The sequence below is a fragment of the Martes martes genome (genome assembly GCF_963455335.1).
Source record: "Martes martes genome assembly, chromosome: 7".
Lineage (NCBI taxonomy): Eukaryota > Metazoa > Chordata > Mammalia > Carnivora > Mustelidae > Martes > Martes martes.
The window spans coordinates 115,069,541-115,088,550 of record NC_137894.1 but is presented as its reverse complement, the minus strand read 5'-3'; the positions used below and the strand labels follow the sequence as shown (position 1 = coordinate 115,088,550).

Genomic DNA, 19,010 nt, shown 5'->3' with positions numbered 1-19,010 from the left:
CATCTGATTTCCTAAAATAACTAAAGAATTCACTTTTTAACCTACCCCTGACCAATACAACTATGCTATCACTTGAGTTAATATTAACACTGATAATTCTGCCTCCATTTTGTCTTGTCCTCTTTATGAACCAAGAAGCTAAGAGAAGGAAGAAAAAAATGTTACAAAGATGATTTCATTTACAGATATGTTGGTAAATTAACTGGGTCTAGTGTCTTATCTGTACTAGCTACCTAAAAAATAAACGTGAATCTTAATACATTAAATCTTATATAAAGAAACTTAGCCTCTTCATATAATTAAATATAATCAAAACAAAGGTTAGAAATTAGATGATCTTTTTGTCACAGAATTTCAACTTGTACAAGATCAACTTCTTTATAAACACCAAATAATTTTTTTTTTTTTTTAAGATTCCACTTATTTATTTGACAGAGAAAGAAAGCACAAATAGGCAGAGAGGAAGAGGGAGAAGCAGGCACCCCGCCGAGCAGAGAGCCCGATGCAGGGCTCGATCCCAGGACCCCGAGACCACGACCCGAGCCGAAGGCAGAGGCCCAACCCACTAAGCCACCCAGGTGCCCCCAAATAATACTCTTTAAAGGCATCTTATATTTAACATTTGAAGTTAAGACATACTAGCAACTGCTTTGTCTTTTAACTCAATTCTTTTCAACCATATCATAGAATTTTAAGGTCTAGAGTACATGGTGAATGCTTTCTCATTCCATAACTGTATTTATTAATTGGTGAACGAAAGTAATTTTTGAAATTCCACTTCCTAGCAATGACATCACGTGAGAAGATTTTATTAATATAATATAAACTCATTAATTTGAACTTCACTAGGTCAGATCTGTGACTCCATGAAAAAAGCAACATTGGGGCGCCTGGGTGGCTCAATGGGTTAAAGCCTCTGCCTTGGCTCAGGTCATGGTCCCAGGGTCCTGGGATTGAGCCCCGCATCAGGCTCTCTGCTCGGAGGGGAAGCCTGCTTCCTCCTCTCTCTCTCTCTCTGCCTGCCTCTCTGCCTACTTGTGATCTCTCTGTCAAATAAATAAACAAAATCTTAAAAAAGAAAATAGCAACACTGAGGTCTCTTGGGTTATTTGTACAATATAAAATTAGAGAGACTAGGGGCATTTACAACAGGTCTTATACAAATATCTTTAATGTAACTAGATCAAATTTATTTTCCCTCTCTACCCGCCTCCCTCGATCCTTTAGTATGAATTCAGATAATCTGTACTGCGCTTTTCCATACTGAAACAAAAGTTTTTTAGAAGACTGAATACTGTGAATCAAATTATATATTTAATTTTAAAAGGTTCACACAGAACAGCCATATCCCAAAAGAAAGGGCTGGAATTTTTGTCAGAGAAAAGTAAAGCCATTATAATAATTCTGACACTTACTGAATATCATCATCCCTGTAGAAAATAATGACAAAAGGCTCTCTAGGCTTATGGGTGAACCTCAACTCATTTCTGAAAGCTCCCTGTTGCAAATAGCACAGGCTGACTATGGCCCAAAGAAATGTTTTTTCAGCCCACACAGGGTGTTTTAAATTTGGTATCACATTAAAAAATTGGAATATTTCACATAAAAGTCTACATTTCCAGTGTCTCTTGAAAGATCTGGAGATTTGGCAACATTGGGCCCACAGGTCCGCATTGCAACAGTCGGGTAGAACCGAGAATTTACTGCCTCCCTAAGAAAATGTCCAATTCACCACTCTCTCTACTTGGTCCTATTTGTTCTTTTGTATTATTTCCTCGGCCCTGGTTTAATAATTTGTGTTTGCGATCCATCCTTATAGTTTCTTTTCTCCACATAATAACTCACTTCCATGACCGCCTCTCCTTTGGTCATGACCAGTCCACCAGATCTTCAGCCAGTTTCAGATTAAGCTTTATAGATTCATATGAATTCCTCCCTCAATCTAGAATACTCTTCCCCAAATCTCCACCTAATTCATAGCTCAAGTGAGGTCAAGTATACCATTCACTAGCCTTCTTACCCTTCCATATCCCCATAACCAAGGAGAATGAATGGTTCCTTCCTTTTGAAACAACTGGTTGTACGTATGTGATTACATGTAATCTTCCCCTTCTAGTTGGACTCTAAACCTCCTGGAAGTACCAGTCCCCTATCTCTGTATCTTCAGTGCCTACTTCAGTGTTGCATACATAGCAGGAAACAATGCATTTTTGATAACTAAATGAAAAAATGATTTTTCTCTAGGAAGGGAGAGTATCTGGGAAGAACAGAACACAAGACAAAAAGAATAAATGATTTATGTTTTGAATTACTCTGTCCATATGAGGGAAAATACACAAAACATATTAACTCGAAACATCTCTACATAACTTTTTTCCTTTGTATTTAGAAGAATTAATAGAACGCACATTTAAATATAACCATTATGTTTAAAAGGGCTGTTATTCACCTAATTGATACAAACTTTTTTCTTAACTAAAGTCCTGGCATTGTCTACTATACCCAGATGTTTATATCATCACAAATAATTTTTTAACCATTTATGGCAATTCAGAAAACTGCATCTGGTATTTCTTATATGTTTCCTCTAAAATCACCACTTCTGCCAAAAACATCTATAAAGAAATCCCTCAAAAGGTTTGGGTAACAAAGCGTCTGGGAATGTATTTGGCTTATGTTCAACAGGACATTATATGTTTTCTTGTATAAATCATGTCCTGGAAAACGGAATGTCTTTATTTAAAATAAAAACTCCACCATCTAGCAACCATAAAGGTAGTTCCATGAAAAACAGTTTAAACCTTTTTTTTATTTGTAGTTTTAAAACATATTTTTATGCTTCATATTATACCAGGTTTACTGGGGCTTATTTTTATACATTCTTCCAGATTTTCATCAACAAAACAAAACAAAACACTGTAAGGAAATTTTCCATTCTCAACTTATAGACTTTTTAAAAAGTAGTCACCAAAATGTCTTTAAAAATTTTTTAAAAAATGGGCCAAAAACCTTAACCTCACTAAAAAAGATACACAGATGGCAAATAAGAATATGAAAAGATGTTCCGCATGATATGTCATCAGGGAAATGCAAATTAAAACAAGCTATCACTACACACCTAAGAGAATGCCGCACTGGAGCTCTGTCACCAGCAAATGCTGGTGGGGGTGAGCGTCGGTGACGCTCCTGCATCATCGGTGGAAATACAAAATGGGACAGCCACTCTCGAAGACAGGTGGGCACTTTCTTGAAAAACTACCGTATGTTCCAGTAATTGCACTCTTTGGTATTGACACCAAGGAGTTGAAAACTTATGTCCACACATAAACCTGCACACAGATGTTTACAGGAGCTTTCCTCGTAACTGCCAAAACTTGGATGCCAACAAGAAGTCCTTCAGCAGATGAATGGATGAACTGTGGTCCATCCAGAGAGGGGAATGTTACTCAGCACTACAAAGAACTGAGCTAACAAACCATGAAAAGACACAGTGGAACCTTAAATGCGTATTATGAAGGGAGAGAAACTACTCTGGAAAAACTCCATACTGTCTGATTCCAACTCTATGATGTTCTGGAAAAGGCAAACTATGGAGACAGTGAAAAGATCAGTAGTTTCCAGAGGTGAGTGAGGGTGGAGGTGGGTGGGGAAACGAACAGAAGGAACACAGGATTTTTAGGGCAGTAAAAACACTCTACATGAGGGGCACCTGAGTGGTTCAGTCAGTTAAGTGTCTGCCTTTGGCTCAGGTCATGATCCTGAAGTCCTGAGATCGAGCCCGGCGTCAGGCTCCCTGCTCAGCAGGGGAGTCTGCTTCTCCCGCTCACCCTCCTCATGCTCTCTCTCTCACTCACACTCTCTCTTTCATATAAAAATAAAATCTTAAAAAAAAAAAAACTCTGCATGATACTAAAATAATGTTGTAGTTACTTATACATTTGCCCAAACCCACAAAATATATAACACCAAGAGTAAACCCTAAGGTAAACCGTGGACTTCGGGAGAGATGATATATCACAGTGGGTTCAGCCTTTGTTTAAAAAAAAAAAAAAAAAAAAAAAAAAGCACCATTCTGGTAAGTGATGTTAAAAACAGGAAGAAGGAGTTATATGGGAAATGTCTGTACCTCCCTCTCAACTTTGTTACAAACCTAAAACTGCTCTAAAAGATAGTCTTAAAAAACTAACAACATAAACAAAACAAAACAAAAATCAGTTATGAGACCCTTCAAGGTGTAGCTCTATACTGGCAGACATACCAAAAGATACTCCCAATGCTAGAATCTAAATTTGTGTTGTTTATGCAAACATATTTTTGTGTATCACAAAATCAAAACCAGAACTATTTTGTGCCATTTCAATTTTATCTAATCATTTTCATTTAAGCAGGAATTCATCTCAAAGATGATGGTAGGGAACAAGAAGTCAAAGAAGTAAAATGTCAAATCTGGCCATAAATATAGCATGATGATCCATCTTTAAATGGTTCGGCAGTACTCTAGGATTCCACAGGTGTGTATTTTTCCATGTATGACAATTCCATGGAAATTCTGAACTCTGATCAATTCAAAATAGTGAAAGAAAGATTCTGTCCTCCTACCTGCTTCACAGAGGACTAGCATCTTAAGTTTGAAAAACCAGTAATACAGGATGGTGTGTGAAGTGAGTCTTTGGAACCATATTGAACAAAAACGCTTTCAGGTAAAATGATGCAAGAGTAATTTCTAGAAGGAAGGAAAGCAATATTTCTTCTACCAGACACATTACTAAAATATAGCACCTACAGGATCTTAGGGTTACCTTTCATTGTTATTTTATGGGAAAATGAGGTTATGAGGGGAAGGGAGACAGAAGTTCTTACATTTTAGGGGTGAAATCTTCTACTAGTAGAAGTTCTTCTCAAGTTCCTTTCTTCAATGGCATGCCCCTGACACTCAAGATTTTTAGAGAGGTAAATATGCATGTCTCATGACCACTGCTGCGAGCCACTGTCTTACACTGTGAACCTATGCGGGACCTATGCCACGTGTTACTCGCGAGGGACTCACACAGCATCTAGTGTGAGGCCAACTAGTCGGTTCTCATTAATTACTTAATGCCTGATAAAGTATCTTCATGTTTTTCATACAAGGCCTGTAAATACCTGAACCTAGAACTACAGTTCCAAGTACATACACGATTGTGTACTCTAAGAATACCAAAATATATCAACGATCTACTGTTTTAATGTTGGTGTTGTATGTAATGGCTCCCTTTTCATATGTTTGACCACAATGAATCATCTCATCTCCAGTAGCAAGAGCATAACAAGTATTTTGAATAAAATACCACTTTTAAAGTAAGCTTCCCAATATTGTTTAAATGTTGAAACTGCGTATCAACTAATCATCAGTCTCCAGATGCTTAGAAATAAAACAATACTTTGCTTCTACAATTTAAGTCTCTAGGTACTTTCTTGCAACAAAAGCCAATCTGTCTTTTTCAAAACTGTTTCTCCTGGCAAATATTTTTGCTGTCTGGCCAAGTTTCGTGTTAAAAATAAAGTACAGTGTTACAACATCAATCAGCATTTAAAGTACTTAATGATCTATGAAAGAAAATATACAGTAATTCTTTTGAAACAACCAAGCCAATCAAGGTTTATTTATATTATCAAATCAAGAGTGCAGCTTTGGGAAAATAAAATCACATTTGTGTTTATAGATATAAAAGCAATATTAAGCACTGAGGTAATAAAAGAAAACATCGTAAAGAAGAGACAAGAATGTAAATGGCAAGAATGACTTAAAGACACAACAGAATGATCTCCTCACTCCCCTTCCTGTCTGTGAAACACTGGCCTCTTGCCTGTCCTCTCAAACACCAGTTGTGTAAGCATAATCAGAGCTCCCTGTAGCTAATATACACCCCACGTAATGAATCCAAAGTTTCCATACACTTACACTGAATGGCAACTGTCATTTTTTATATCAATAGGGATCTAAGCCACCTAAGCCTTGTCAGATACAATCTAACTTTGAAACAGTCTACTACTGGGGGTTTAAATGAGTGCCTGAACAAGTCCTAAGGAGTGTCGGGAGTCTGAAAATATTTACCAACTACAGTAAGTCATGGCATTTTTTTATCTTAGCATCATCTACCGGAAATGACTCAGGTAGATACCTAAAAAAGGATGTGGCCTTAAACATTATACAGAGGCATGCCACAATGCATTGGGGTGTCACAGGACCAATGAGTTGGCTCACAATACGCCTGTTCACCTCCATTAGTGCAGCACTACCCTAAGCTGTCAATTCTCTCGCTACTTCTTGGGTAACCAGTGCATCTTCTCTGGGCTGGCCATGTGTCTGCAGATAACGCTATAGTGTAATGCTCTGGCATTTTCCCAATAAATACGGCCTCCCCATAAGAGCAACCATATCAACATTAAGGGCACAATATAAATGATGCTGCCCTATCTTTAAAGGAGATGGAGATACACAAAACAAAATACAAGTCACACTATAAATAACCATTCTTCTGACAGGATGAAATAAAGTAACATGGAGGGACGCCTGGGTGGGTCAGTTGGTTAAGCAGCTGCCTTCGGCTCAGGTCATGATCCCAGCGTCCTGGGATCGAGTCCCACATGGGGCTCCTTGCTTGGCAGGGAGCCTGCTTCTCCCTCTGCCTCTGCCTGTGCTTGCTCACTCTCCCTCTCTCTCTCTGACAAATAAATAAATAAAATCTTTAAAAAAAAAAAAAAGTAACATGGAAACATCATGAGCTTTGGTCAAGGGTAAGAAGATCAGAGCTCAAATCTCAGTTTCATTGACTTATAAAATCAAACTCTTATCACCTACTCTAGAAATGCTTGTAAAGAGTAAATAAGAGAAGACTAAATACAATGCAGTATATGTTACATAAAACGCCCACGATATTCAGTATGTAATTGTTTCCTTGCTGCCCATTTCTGGCCCTGTACGAGATTTAGAGTTCCAAGGCTGGCCAAGCCTGACAAAGTAAGAGCAGTAATCTGCTCAGAATCAAGCTATCTTGAGGATACCTACCTCACATGACGAAGCTTACTGTTTTTCGTAGTCCTAAAATCTCTCATCTGCTATCTGCTGTTAGAGGTAGGACGACTTCCTCTGGCTTATCTGCTGGTACCCAGGCTTCAGTGAATCCTGCTTGTTTGCCTTCCTAGTGTCCAAGTCACTGTTTCTGTCATCTGACAGCATCTCTGCTGTGCCACCTCCTAATTTTGCCTATTTCTAATTTCTATTTTATGTTAAGTGGCATTTTTTTTTTTAAGATTTTATTTATTTATCAGAGAGAGTGAGCACAGGCAGACAGAGAGGCAGGCAGAGGCAGAGGGAGAAGCAGGCTCCCCGCTGAGCAAGGAGCCCAATGTGGGACTCGATCCCAGCACACCGGGATCATGACCTGAGCCGAAGGGAGCTGCTTAACCAACTGACCCACCCGGGCGTCCCTTAAGTGGCACTTCTTAATTCCTTAATTACTGCCTGTGCCCAACCCAGATACCCAAAGGTATCATGATTCAATGATCACCTTAAATCATTACCTACTGAATGCAGCTCTAGAAGAGCTCAACTTCCACAGACCCTTAAATCAGAGATTAAACAGAGACATGCAATCTTAGCTGTTAGATTCAACAAAGTATTAAGAATCACCTGATTACTTATGATTACTTATTATGAATCACCTTATTACTTGAGACCCAACGCATAATGCTAAGCATAGCACTCACCTTAGGAAAGTGGCAAGGCTTGTATCTAACAAGCACCACGCAATTACATAGTGAGTGCCTAGATATAAAGCACCATCTATAATCATAAAAAGCTAGTTATACTCAGACATTCATTCCATAAGAAGTTATTCTTTTTCTTGAGAATATTGTCGTAATACATCCCATGGATGAACACAGAATGATCAGAGAGAAGTCCTAACCATGAAAAGTTGGGTCAGTAAAATCGCTTCCCAGTGACGGTCAACAGAGTGACAACCTACACCACCAGCTTGCTTCCATATACAGGAAAACTAAATGGACAGGGCCAACTTTCGACTCTGGTTTCACCAGGACTGTATTAAAATCGAAGCAAGCTGGTCATGGGACAAAGAAATGGAAGTCACACCCAGTGGAAGTTGGTCTCACTCAACCGCATGGACGCAAGGGGGAAGACTACATCTAATTTAACACGGGTGTTATATGGAAAAAAATGGTAAGAAAGAAACACCTACTTTGTTTTTTAAGTTCTTCAATTTTTTCTTCTTTTAAATCTAACTGTTCTGTAAGTCTTGATGCTGAATCCAATGCAGCATTTGCTTCATCAAAACGCTCCTGAAGAAGAAAAGTCCGTTAAAAAGTGCATACAAAAACCATCTCACAAACTACATAGCTGGAAGCCAAAGTCAGTCCACCCTCCTCTATTCAGCTGATGAAGCTGTGCTTCTGTGACCTCGGGCAAGTTCACAGGGTAAGTATCCAAGACAGAGCCCATACTTCACAGCACAATACTGTTTTCCTCAGAACTAAATAAAAAAGAGGATGCTACTTAAGATATGGTGACAAAAGTTTTTTAAAAAGGACAATAATAAGAGCATAAACACTACAAAAAGCAGATACAAAAGGTCAAGAAATACAACAAATGGTCTTTTTAATTTTTGCAACTCTGATGGTATAAAATGACATTTCATTACAACTTGATTTTTATTTCCTTCACTACTAATGAATTTGAGTATTCTTCCCATGTTTACAGGACAGCTAGAGCTGCTTTTCTGTGAAAATTTCTTTGCCTACCTTGTCTTTCTAGTGAACTTTCTCTTGTCTGTTTCTGAGCATACCTTGTAGAGTAGACGTGAACCCTTTGCCATCAGTGCTAGAAGTATTATTTGCCAGATCTGCCATTTGTCTACTGACTGCATGATACCTACTGCCATGTAAAAGTATTTAAATTGTATACAAACATGTCCTCCCTCTGTTTTCACAGTTTCTTGAGTTTTAGTCTTGGGTAGGCTCCTCTCTGCCCCCAGACTCTAAATGCACTCTTCCAGATTTTCTGGCAAGGTTTTTTGTTTTGTTTTTAACATTTAAATCTTTCCAACAGTGTTTCTCAATGGGTGTGATTTTGGCATTCCTGGCCCCTGCCCACTATATCCAGTCACTGTAATGAGCAAAAATAGCCCCATTTCTATAGCAACACTCTCAGGTGAGAATCTGAACTTTAATACAATTGGAATTTATTGTTGCATATGGTGTAAGGGATCCAGTCTTATTTTCTCCCACACAGCCAGCCAGCTGTGCAACATCATTTATTAGATAATCTAACCTTTTTTCATTAAACTGAAATTAGTTTAGGATTTGGTTTTAAATTCTCAAATACATCTTACACTCTGTTTCTGGATTCTCCTTCTGTTTGACTAATCTAGTCAATACGCTGTTGATTAATGGCTCTCTTTTGATCTTCAGTAGGAAGACACTCCTCACTGTTGTTCTTTCCATCTTCTTGGCTATTTTCGTGTATTCACCCATGTAAATTTTAGGTCAAATTTTACCATCCTGAAACAAAGTGACAGTTTTTTTGATGTGTCATCTTAGGCTACAGTCCAGAGTTACTTTATCAACCACTATCTACATGTTGCTGTGAAGGTACTTTGCAAATGTAATCAAAGCACCTAATCAGCTGAATTTAAGGAAGGCATGAATAATCAGGGTTGGGGCTGAGCTAGTTGAAAGTCCTGGAAAGCAAGGATGAGCCTTCCCCAGAAAAAGAAAAAATTCCTGCCGACTGCAACTTCAGCTCCACCCACAGAGTCGTATATCCTGCTTCTGATTTTCTTTCCTGACCATCTGTGGAGAACCACTCTGGCCCATGCCTGTGATGGGATCTCTGGATTTTTTTTTTTTAAGATTTTATTTATTTATTTGATAGACAGAGATCACAAGTAGGCAGAGAGGCAGGCAGAGAGAGAAGAGAAAGCAGGCTCTCCACGGAGCAGAGAGCCCGATGCGGGGCTCGATCCCAGGACCCTGGGATCATGACCTGAGCCGAAGGCAGAGGCTTTAACCCACTGAGCCACCCAGGCGCCCCAGGATCTTCGGATTTTGACTACCAACTCCCATCATCACATTGCCAATTCCTTATAATAAATCTCATAGATGTATCAATGTGTGTGTGTGTGTATGTGTGTGTGTACACACAACACCCCCTCCCTACTGGTTTTGCTTCTCAGGTTGAACCCTAACTGATACACAAAGGGACTGAAACAAAAAATTTTAAATAAAACTTTTAATATTCAAAATCCAGAAAACTAAATTTAGTATAAAGGAAATTTAAATAAATCTTCAAATAATTTTTTTTAAAACTCACAGTATTTTTTTTTTTAAGATTTTATTTATTTATTTGACAGACAGAGAGGGAGACAGTGAGAGAGTGAACACAAGCAGGGGGAGTGGGAGAGGGAGAAGCAGGCCTCCTGCCGATCAGGGAGCCCGATGCGGGGCTTGATCCCAGAACCCTGGGATCATGACTGGAGCCAAAGGCAGACGCCCAATGACTGAGTCACCCAGACACCCCCTTCACAGTATTTCTATTTAAGAAATTATTAAATCTCAAAACTACACTAAGATTTTTTTCTAAAATTAACATTTAGACTTCATTATTCTTTCTACCATTTGTTTGGGTTTTATTTCACCAATTCCAGCTTTTATTTTTACTACTTCCCTCTTAGTTTCTTTTGGTTTTGTTTTCTAAGTATAGGCTATATTTTAAATTAAAAATAAAGCTAGTTTAAAAAGAAGATCTGGACTTCTAACAGTATGGCAGACGACATACTCTAGACCTACTGGAAACAACTAAAAGTGTTAGATAAAGTATCTTTTTAAATACATTAATGAGCTGACCAGAAAGTAAGCATAAATGGTCAATAAACATGTTAAAAGATGCTTAATCTTGTTAGCAGTCAGACAAATGCAAATTAAAACCATAAGATGATAGCCCTTCCCACTACAGTGGCAAAAACCTTAAAAATTCTACTAAGGCCAAGTATTGCCAAGGACGCAGACCAAGAACTCTCATGCACCACTGGTAGGAGGACACTAGCACTACTGCCATAAAACAACTTGCTATCACTGAATAAAGTTGAAATTGCCCATATATATCTCAGGACTCAGCAATTCCGATTAAGATACACGCCTGGAAGAAACTTCAGAACATGTGCACCAGGAGATGTAAACAAGGGAGTTCAGAACCACATTGTTTGTATAGCAAACAATGGCAAGGTCTTCTATCAGTAAAATAGGTAAATAAATTATACATTCATGCAATAAATACAGTGATGAAAGTAATAAGCCATGCACATATAACAGCACACAGTAACACAGTTAAAACTCATGAATATAATACCAGGTGAAAAAAAAAAAAAGCAAGTTTCAGGAGAATTATTAAATTTACATTAATTTCAAAATTCCATTTACACAGAGTTCAAAATTATGTAAAACCATACAATGTATCTTTTGGAGATTCAAATACATGCGATAAAACCGTAAAGAAAAATAAGGGGTGATACCCTGGGGATAAAAATACATTATATGTTTATTAAAACAAAAAAAAAAAAGAAAAAAGAAAAACAAGGGGTGATAAATATAACATTCTAGACTCGTTCTCTATGAAATGATAAGAAGGGGATGAGAGGGCACCTGGGTGGCTCAGTTGGTTAAGCATCTGCCTTCAGCTCAGGTCATAATTTCCAGGTCTTGGGATTGAGCCTCACATTGGGCTCCATGCTCAGTGGGAAGTTTGCTTCTCCCTCTGCCCCTCCGCCCCGCTTATGGGCACTCTCTCTCTCTCTCTCTGATAAATAAAATCTTAAAAAACAAGAAGGGGATGAGATATGGAGGGCACGTCAGGACTTCTAAGGATGACATTCTTCTTATACTGGGTGGGCAAGTACAAAGGTAGCTGCTGGACTGCTATTATTTTATATGTATTATCTAAATACTGTTTTGCAGCTATTCAATATTTAATAAAAATTTCAAAACTTTAAAGGAAATATGTCTTCTTTTATTAGGAATATTAACATGGCTGAAGAGCATATTCACAACTAATGACAGGTAAACAAATTTTATTAATTTCCATCAGGTATCAACAAAGTTTACTTATAACTTAGAAAAGTTCATCCTAATTCTAAAAGCAAGTTATTTTATGTCATATCTCTTCATGGGGATTCATTTTATTTATATTTTATATATTTATGTTTTCTAAATTTTACATTTTATATTACTATATATTATATAAATATATATCTTATATTTTATATATAACATATATTTGTATATATTGTAAAATATATATTTAGATTTTATAAAATTCTTCTACATATGAACTATAACAAAGTTTTGGTTGTTTGTTTTTTTTTTAAAGATTTTATTTATTTATTTGCCAAAGAGAGAGAGCACAAGGAGGAGGAGCAGCAGGCAGGGCAGGCAGAGTAGGCAGAGGAAGATGTAGGGCTCAATCCCAGGTCTCTGGGATTGTGATCTAAGCTGAAGGCAGCCACTTAACCGACTGAGCCACCCAGGGAACACCCAAAGAAAGATACTTTAAAGGACTATGGTATTTAAAGGATTATACCACAAAAGAAAAAGATCTAAAGGATTATATACATTATTCAAATCCATGTGAAATAGAGTACCCGAGATATATCTTGCTGAAAAGAGAAAAACACCCATCTGTGCCAAAGAATTAAAATTTCCCATCATCTCATATTTGTTGTGTTTAAACTATAAGCCACATGGGGAAAGTCCTGAAATCTTGTTCACCAGTGGATCACAGCATAGGATAACAAGTAACCAAACAGTATTTACTAAAATTGTTTAGGAAATTATTTCAAGATACAGATTCAACAAGTAACTGTTCATGAATAATAAGATTTACAAGAGAAAATTATTTTGACCAACCTGTAACGACATTAGTTTTCCTTCCAGATTTTCTGCCTTCTTCTTCCATTCAGCTACAAGCTGTTTGTGCTTTTCTAGTTCAGCAGAATACATAGCTTTTTCCTCTAAAGAGAATAATAAAATTACATTAGTATTCTGCAATTTTGTGATAAAATTAGAATTTTATACCTCTTGAAATTTTAACAATTCAAATCTCTCAGCAAGAAAATCATGCGATCATGTGAGCAGGAATTAAAGAGATTAGTTTCCTCTGCCTTAGATCATGTGAGCTGGGATTAAAGAGATTGGTTTCCTCTGCCTAAACCCTTCTCCACTTTGTTCATCATGCAAACTCTTCCCTCCCTTCAGAACTCCACTCAAGTATCTCCTCTTCGGTAAAGCCTTCCCTACGGCCATACTACTTTGTACACCTGTCCATTCTAGAAAGTATTAGGTACAATGCACCTTGAGAATTCTTATCTTAAAATTCAAGATTTCAACCATAAGTAAGCCTGAAGATCAACATACATACAAATTCAAAGTTTTGCTTCAGCACAAAACTGTAACCCCTAAAAAAAAAAAAAAAAAACCACACACAAAACTGTAACCCCTGTTACTTCATGTCCCTCATATCCCCCATCACCTGCCCCTACCAGCAGTAAATTCACCGCCAATCATTATAAACAGATGGGTGAAATGAATGATCTAAAGGAAGTAAATATGAGGGTGGGAGTTAGATGTGAAAAAGCATACTTGGTTATCAGAGGAATATTGCTCTCTGGTCATTAGTACTACATCTCCAGAGAAATATTTTCCACCGGGACTAGAAATGTAGTTACCTCAAGGTATACGAACAGCTAAGAACAAGTCAGTCAATATTTCAAAGGACAGTAATTACTGATGATTAACTCTCTGAAGTAGAGTCAACCTTTGACCTATATCTCAAAACTTAAGTATTGCTTCTACATGGTCCCCTCTTTATCACGTGACCATCCTTCCTATGTGATCCTTATTCTTCCCCAATTCTCACCTTCATTGGTCATAATATGACACTAAAACATATCTTTAATAATTCCTATGTCGCATTCTCTAGTCTTAACTGTAAAAGGAGTCTATGTTAACTTTTTGAGGGCAATTTATCTTTTCCTCCTACAAGTGGGGTAACCTTTCAAAGATTTCCCTGTGCCTATTTCAAAACAGCACTCAAATAAGCCAGAATTCCCAAGAACACAATAATTTTTCTTCCCTGGAAGGCCGACTGCACAACTCACCCTGCTGGAAATGCTCCAGTACCATCTGGAGGTTGGAGAGTGACAGAGCGTACTGCTTTACTTGTTCCCGAGAGACAGAAAGCTGCAGTGTGGTTTCATCCCTTTGCTTGGAGACCACATTCAATTGCTCCTGCAGTGACTCCACCTGCAAACTGGCCTGATGGCTTCCAACAAAAAGAATAAAAGTCAGGGGTGCCTAGATGACTCAGTCAGTTAAGCCATCCGACTTCTGCTTTCGGCTCAGCTAATATCTCAGGGTTGTGAGATCGTGCCCCGAGTCATGAAGCCTGCTTAAGATTCTCTCTCTCTCTCTGCCCCCACCCACCGAAGAAAAAGAATAAAAGTCCAACTGTTTCTATTACTTTAACAAGATGAAATCTCCTCCCTACTTTTTAAAAATTGTGTTAATATATACATAACATTCACAATGTTGTACAAGCATCACCACCATCCATCTCCAGAACTTCATCCTCCCAAGGGGAAGCTCCATATCCATTAAGCAGTACCCTTTCCCCCAGCAAGCAATGTCCTACCTTCTGACTCTATGAATTTGACCTTCCTTACATTTCATTGCATTCACAATAGATTTCAAAGAAACTTGAAGAGTTCAATCTTCATTCTCCCTCTTTTGTTAATTTATTCTTCCCATGAAAATTACTTTGAACAAATGGCAGTCATTTTAAAGATTAAAAGCTGAACTAAACAAGAAACGTCAGTATAATAAAAATTTATAAACAGCCTACAACATTCATGTTTTCAGGCTAAAACTCTAAGATGTAATTTATCAAAAAACTGTAAGTTGCAAGAACCTTAGAAGTCATTTTGTCCAGCTTCCAACCCAATAAGCAATGGATTCTGAAACTTCCTTGGCTTTTGACACTTGCAACTATGGTGAACTCCCAAGTTTCCAAAAGCTATCCATTGACAAAATGCTCTAATTACTAATTATCTTTCACTACCATCTTTCTTTCTCTTTACATTCAATATAATAACCCCTACACCTGCCCCAAATAATAAATCAGAGATAAGTTAGAGATTTATTGACACAGGATTATATCATTGATGTACCTCCTTAATATATAATGATTACAAACAAAATATTGCAATAGTCTTTCCTGAGTTTTTAATATCCAGTTAATAAATTCTTATTCAGAAGCAGTCCATTAAAGCCCTTTAAGCACCATGCACTCTGAAGAAACTTTACCCAACAGCACCCTCTTGTGGGAAAAGCAGTAAATTGATAATCAGGAGACAACTCTGCCCTCGAGTGTTCCTGGATTTTATACAACTTTGCTGGCTGGCATGCCATGGAACAGGTCATTGCAAGGATGAAATGAGCTATGATGTCACTCAAAAAGTTAATAAACACCAGGTATTACTACAGCTAATTAAGGGCTCAAAACACGATAATCTGACTTGTAGATCTGAGTCACTCATTCAAAAATATTACTGCACATCTATTAACTCTGTGTAAGAAGATATGCTGTGGGAAGGGTACAAAATAGATGGCATCAGAACACCTGGATGGCTCAGTCAGTTAAGTGTCTGCCTTTGGCTCAGGTCATGATCCCAGGGTCCTGGGATCAAGCTCTGTGTCAGGCTCCCTGATCCACAGGGAGTCTGCTTCTCTCTTTCCCTCTGCCTGTCATTTCCCTGCTTATGCTCTCTGTCAAATAAATGACTAAAATGTTAAATAAATAAATAAATAAATGGCATCACGCCCACTCCCAGTGGCCTTATATTTCACTGGATGGGAGAAGGTGTAAGATATAAGATGGGTCAACAATTACTTACGTACCCTAAAGTAAAATGTAAGTGCACTACCAAAGACTCCAACAAAGGATTAAGCAGGTTCAAAAGAAAAACATCACACCAGGGTTTGGTTTTGAATTTGAGGAGCGGGATGCTAACTAAAGCATTCTTTACGAAAGAAATGCTATTTAAAGAAGGTGGGACCAATAGAAAAACTGTTAGGAATCAGGCCCACTCAAGGTAGAAGAATATGAAATGAAAAGGTAGAAGATGAGGCAACTCAGTGGTTCAGTCAGTGGCTAAGCATCCACCTCTAGATTTTGGCTCAAGTCATGAACTCAGGGTCATGAGATCAAGTCCCACATCAGGCTCTGTGGGGAGTCTCCTGTAGATTTTTCTCTCCCACCCTCCTCCCTGCTCACGTGTGTGCCCCCACAGGCATTCACTCGCTAATAAGTGAATCTTAAAGAAAAGCATAGAAAAAGGAGAATAGGAAAAGAGTAGCTCTGTGAAAGGAATGAATAAGACAGTTTGTGTCTTAATCAGTGCGAAATAAGGCTAATGCGATAGTGTGAAATAAGGCTAATGAGGGTGCAGAGAGCCCAGAAACTATTTTAATTAGAGAAAATAAGGACTCAAAATTTCGAAGAAAAGACTGTAATTTTTCCGAAGTGCAAATAGGTTTTTATAGTAAAAAGGGTATAAAGAGAAGAAAATACCTTATTTTTAAAAGATTTTATTTATGTGAGGGACGCCTGGGTGGCTCAGTTGGTTAAGCGGCTGCCTTCGGCTCAGGTCATGATCCCAGCGTCCTGGGATCGAGTCCCGCATCGGGCTCCTTGCTCGGCAGGGAGCCTGCTTTACCCTCTGCCTCTGCTTGCCACTCTGTCTGCCTGTGCGCTCGCGCTCTCTCTCTCTCTCTCTCTCTGACTAATAAATAAATAAAAAATCTTAAAAAAAAAATAAAATAAAATAAAAGATTTTATTTATGTGAGAGAGAGAGAAAGAGAGAGAGAGTGAGCGTGCACAAGCAGGGGGAGCAGCAGAGGGAGAGGAAGAAGCAGGTTCCCCGCTGAGCAGGAGCCTGATGTGGGGTTCAATTCCAGGACCCTGGCATCCCAAGAAAATACATTTTATTGAGAGAAATAAAATTTTAAAGTATATAAGTAGGGAGTCAATCATGTCTCTATAATGAACTCTCCATAAAACCTCACAACGAGAGGCTCTGGAAATCTTCTGGGCTCATGAACACTGAGAGCTATGGGGACAGCTGCTTGCTGGGAGGGAGCCGGAAGATGTGCACCCCTACCCCATGCCTTGTCCTACATATCTCCTCCATCTGCTGTTCCTGAGTTAAAGCCTTTTATAATAAACTACTACTCTAGTAAAAATAAAATTTAAAAAAATATGTAAGTAGGGAATCTAATAATTCAAAAGTTCCAACAAACTAAGAGTTAATTCATGCTGACTTAGGTCTTCACCGTGCTACTTCCTTTACTCTCTCCCTTCTAATATCCAAACCTTATTCAACCTCAGATCATTTAATCAAGAGTAAAATCACATAAGTCAAATTAGTTCTTTGGGAGCGTGACAAAACTAATTAAAATCTGTCAGGAAAAAAAAATCAGTCAGAATTTAAGTCTAAACTCTTAAAACAATGAGAGGCAATTATCTAGGGTAGTAGTTAAGATTCAGACAGAGCTAAGTACACTTATGATAAAAAAAAATAATAAATACGTAAATAAAGTTATTTTAAAAAAAAAGAAGAAAGAAAGAAAGATAGATTGAGAGAGCTATTTGAATGCCAGATCTGGTGTCAAGAGTTACAGACCCAAACGTGAAACGCGCAAACATACTCTGGGTCTGACCTTGGGCAGCTTACTAACCCTCTCTACCTTCATTATCTTCATCTATCATTTGGAGAGAATGAATTTCTTAAGAGTAAAACGAGGTAAGCCAGGAAAAACGCTTTCTGATTCTGACACTCAAGGAGGGTTCAACTAATGTGAGTGCTAAAAACAGGGAAAAGTTACCTTGCATTTTCCATTGCATTAGAAGATGAAACTAGCTTTTCCTCCAATACTGTAACTTTCTTTCTCAGTTTGGCCTCTCTGTCTTCTGCAGCCAAAGCTTCTCGGGTGTAAGAATCCTCTGATTCTAAAAGATGGTTACGCAATCTCTCTAGCTCCTGGTTTAACCGTATTTCTTTGTCACGTAAATGTTGAACCTAGGCAGAGAACACCTCTTTATTTTTTTTCTATAAAATGTTCCCCTTTCCCCTCTACAAGGCACTCTGTTACCAAATCTTTTGCCCATTATTGAAGTATATTAATTACATACTAATTTCTCATATTGCAAGATGTATTTATATTAGAAAAAAAAGTCACCGAAAGTCAACTTGACGTTTCATCTGGAAGTTTCATTTCATAAGAGCTCATTCCCTGCGGCTTTTAATGAAAAATGGAATTGTACCAAGTATATGCCTCTTTGTGATACACCACTTTTTCAGTGAAAAATCTCATTTTTTCATATATCACAGGTGAGAATTTTTTTTTTTAAGCTGAAGACAAGGTTATACTAGTTTCAAGTATACAAAACAGTGATTCAACAACTCTACATGTTACACTCTGCTCCCCACAGTACATGAAGTTATCATCTGTCATCAGACATTATTACAATATTACTGACTCTATCACTTATGACATATTTTTCAGCCCTGTGACTTAATTTATAACTAGGAATTTTCACCTCTTAATCCCCTTGACCTATTTTGCCCATCCCCCCAAACCCAACCCCTCCAGCAACGACCAGTTTGTTCCCCATGTTTATGATTCTGTCTCTGTTTCACTGTTTTTTTAGATTCCACATAAGTGAAATCATACAGTATTTTCCTTTCTCTGTCTGACTTCACTTAGCGTAATATACCCTCCAGGTCCATCCATGTTGTTGCAAACAGCCAGAGCTCATTCCTTTTTATGGCTGAGTAACATTCCATTTATACCCCCTTCATCTGTTCATCTATCAATGGAAACTTGGGTTGCTTCCCTATCT

General features: G+C 37.9%; 1 protein-coding gene across 2 annotated transcripts in view; it reads right to left on the bottom strand.

Moving 5' to 3' along the window:
* The window catches only part of TRIP11 (thyroid hormone receptor interactor 11), a 67,910-nt gene that overhangs the window by 13,299 nt on the left and 35,601 nt on the right, over positions 1-19,010 (bottom strand). For both annotated transcript variants that reach the window (XM_080808262.1, XM_080808263.1), the window contains exons 13-16: positions 17,993-18,186; positions 14,208-14,371; positions 12,958-13,061; positions 8,241-8,340 (exon numbers count right to left, since the gene is read on the bottom strand). In XM_080808262.1, coding sequence (XP_080664388.1) covers positions 8,241-8,340; positions 12,958-13,061; positions 14,208-14,371; positions 17,993-18,186 — 562 coding nt within the window. The remainder of the gene's footprint in view (positions 1-8,240; positions 8,341-12,957; positions 13,062-14,207; positions 14,372-17,992; positions 18,187-19,010) is intronic.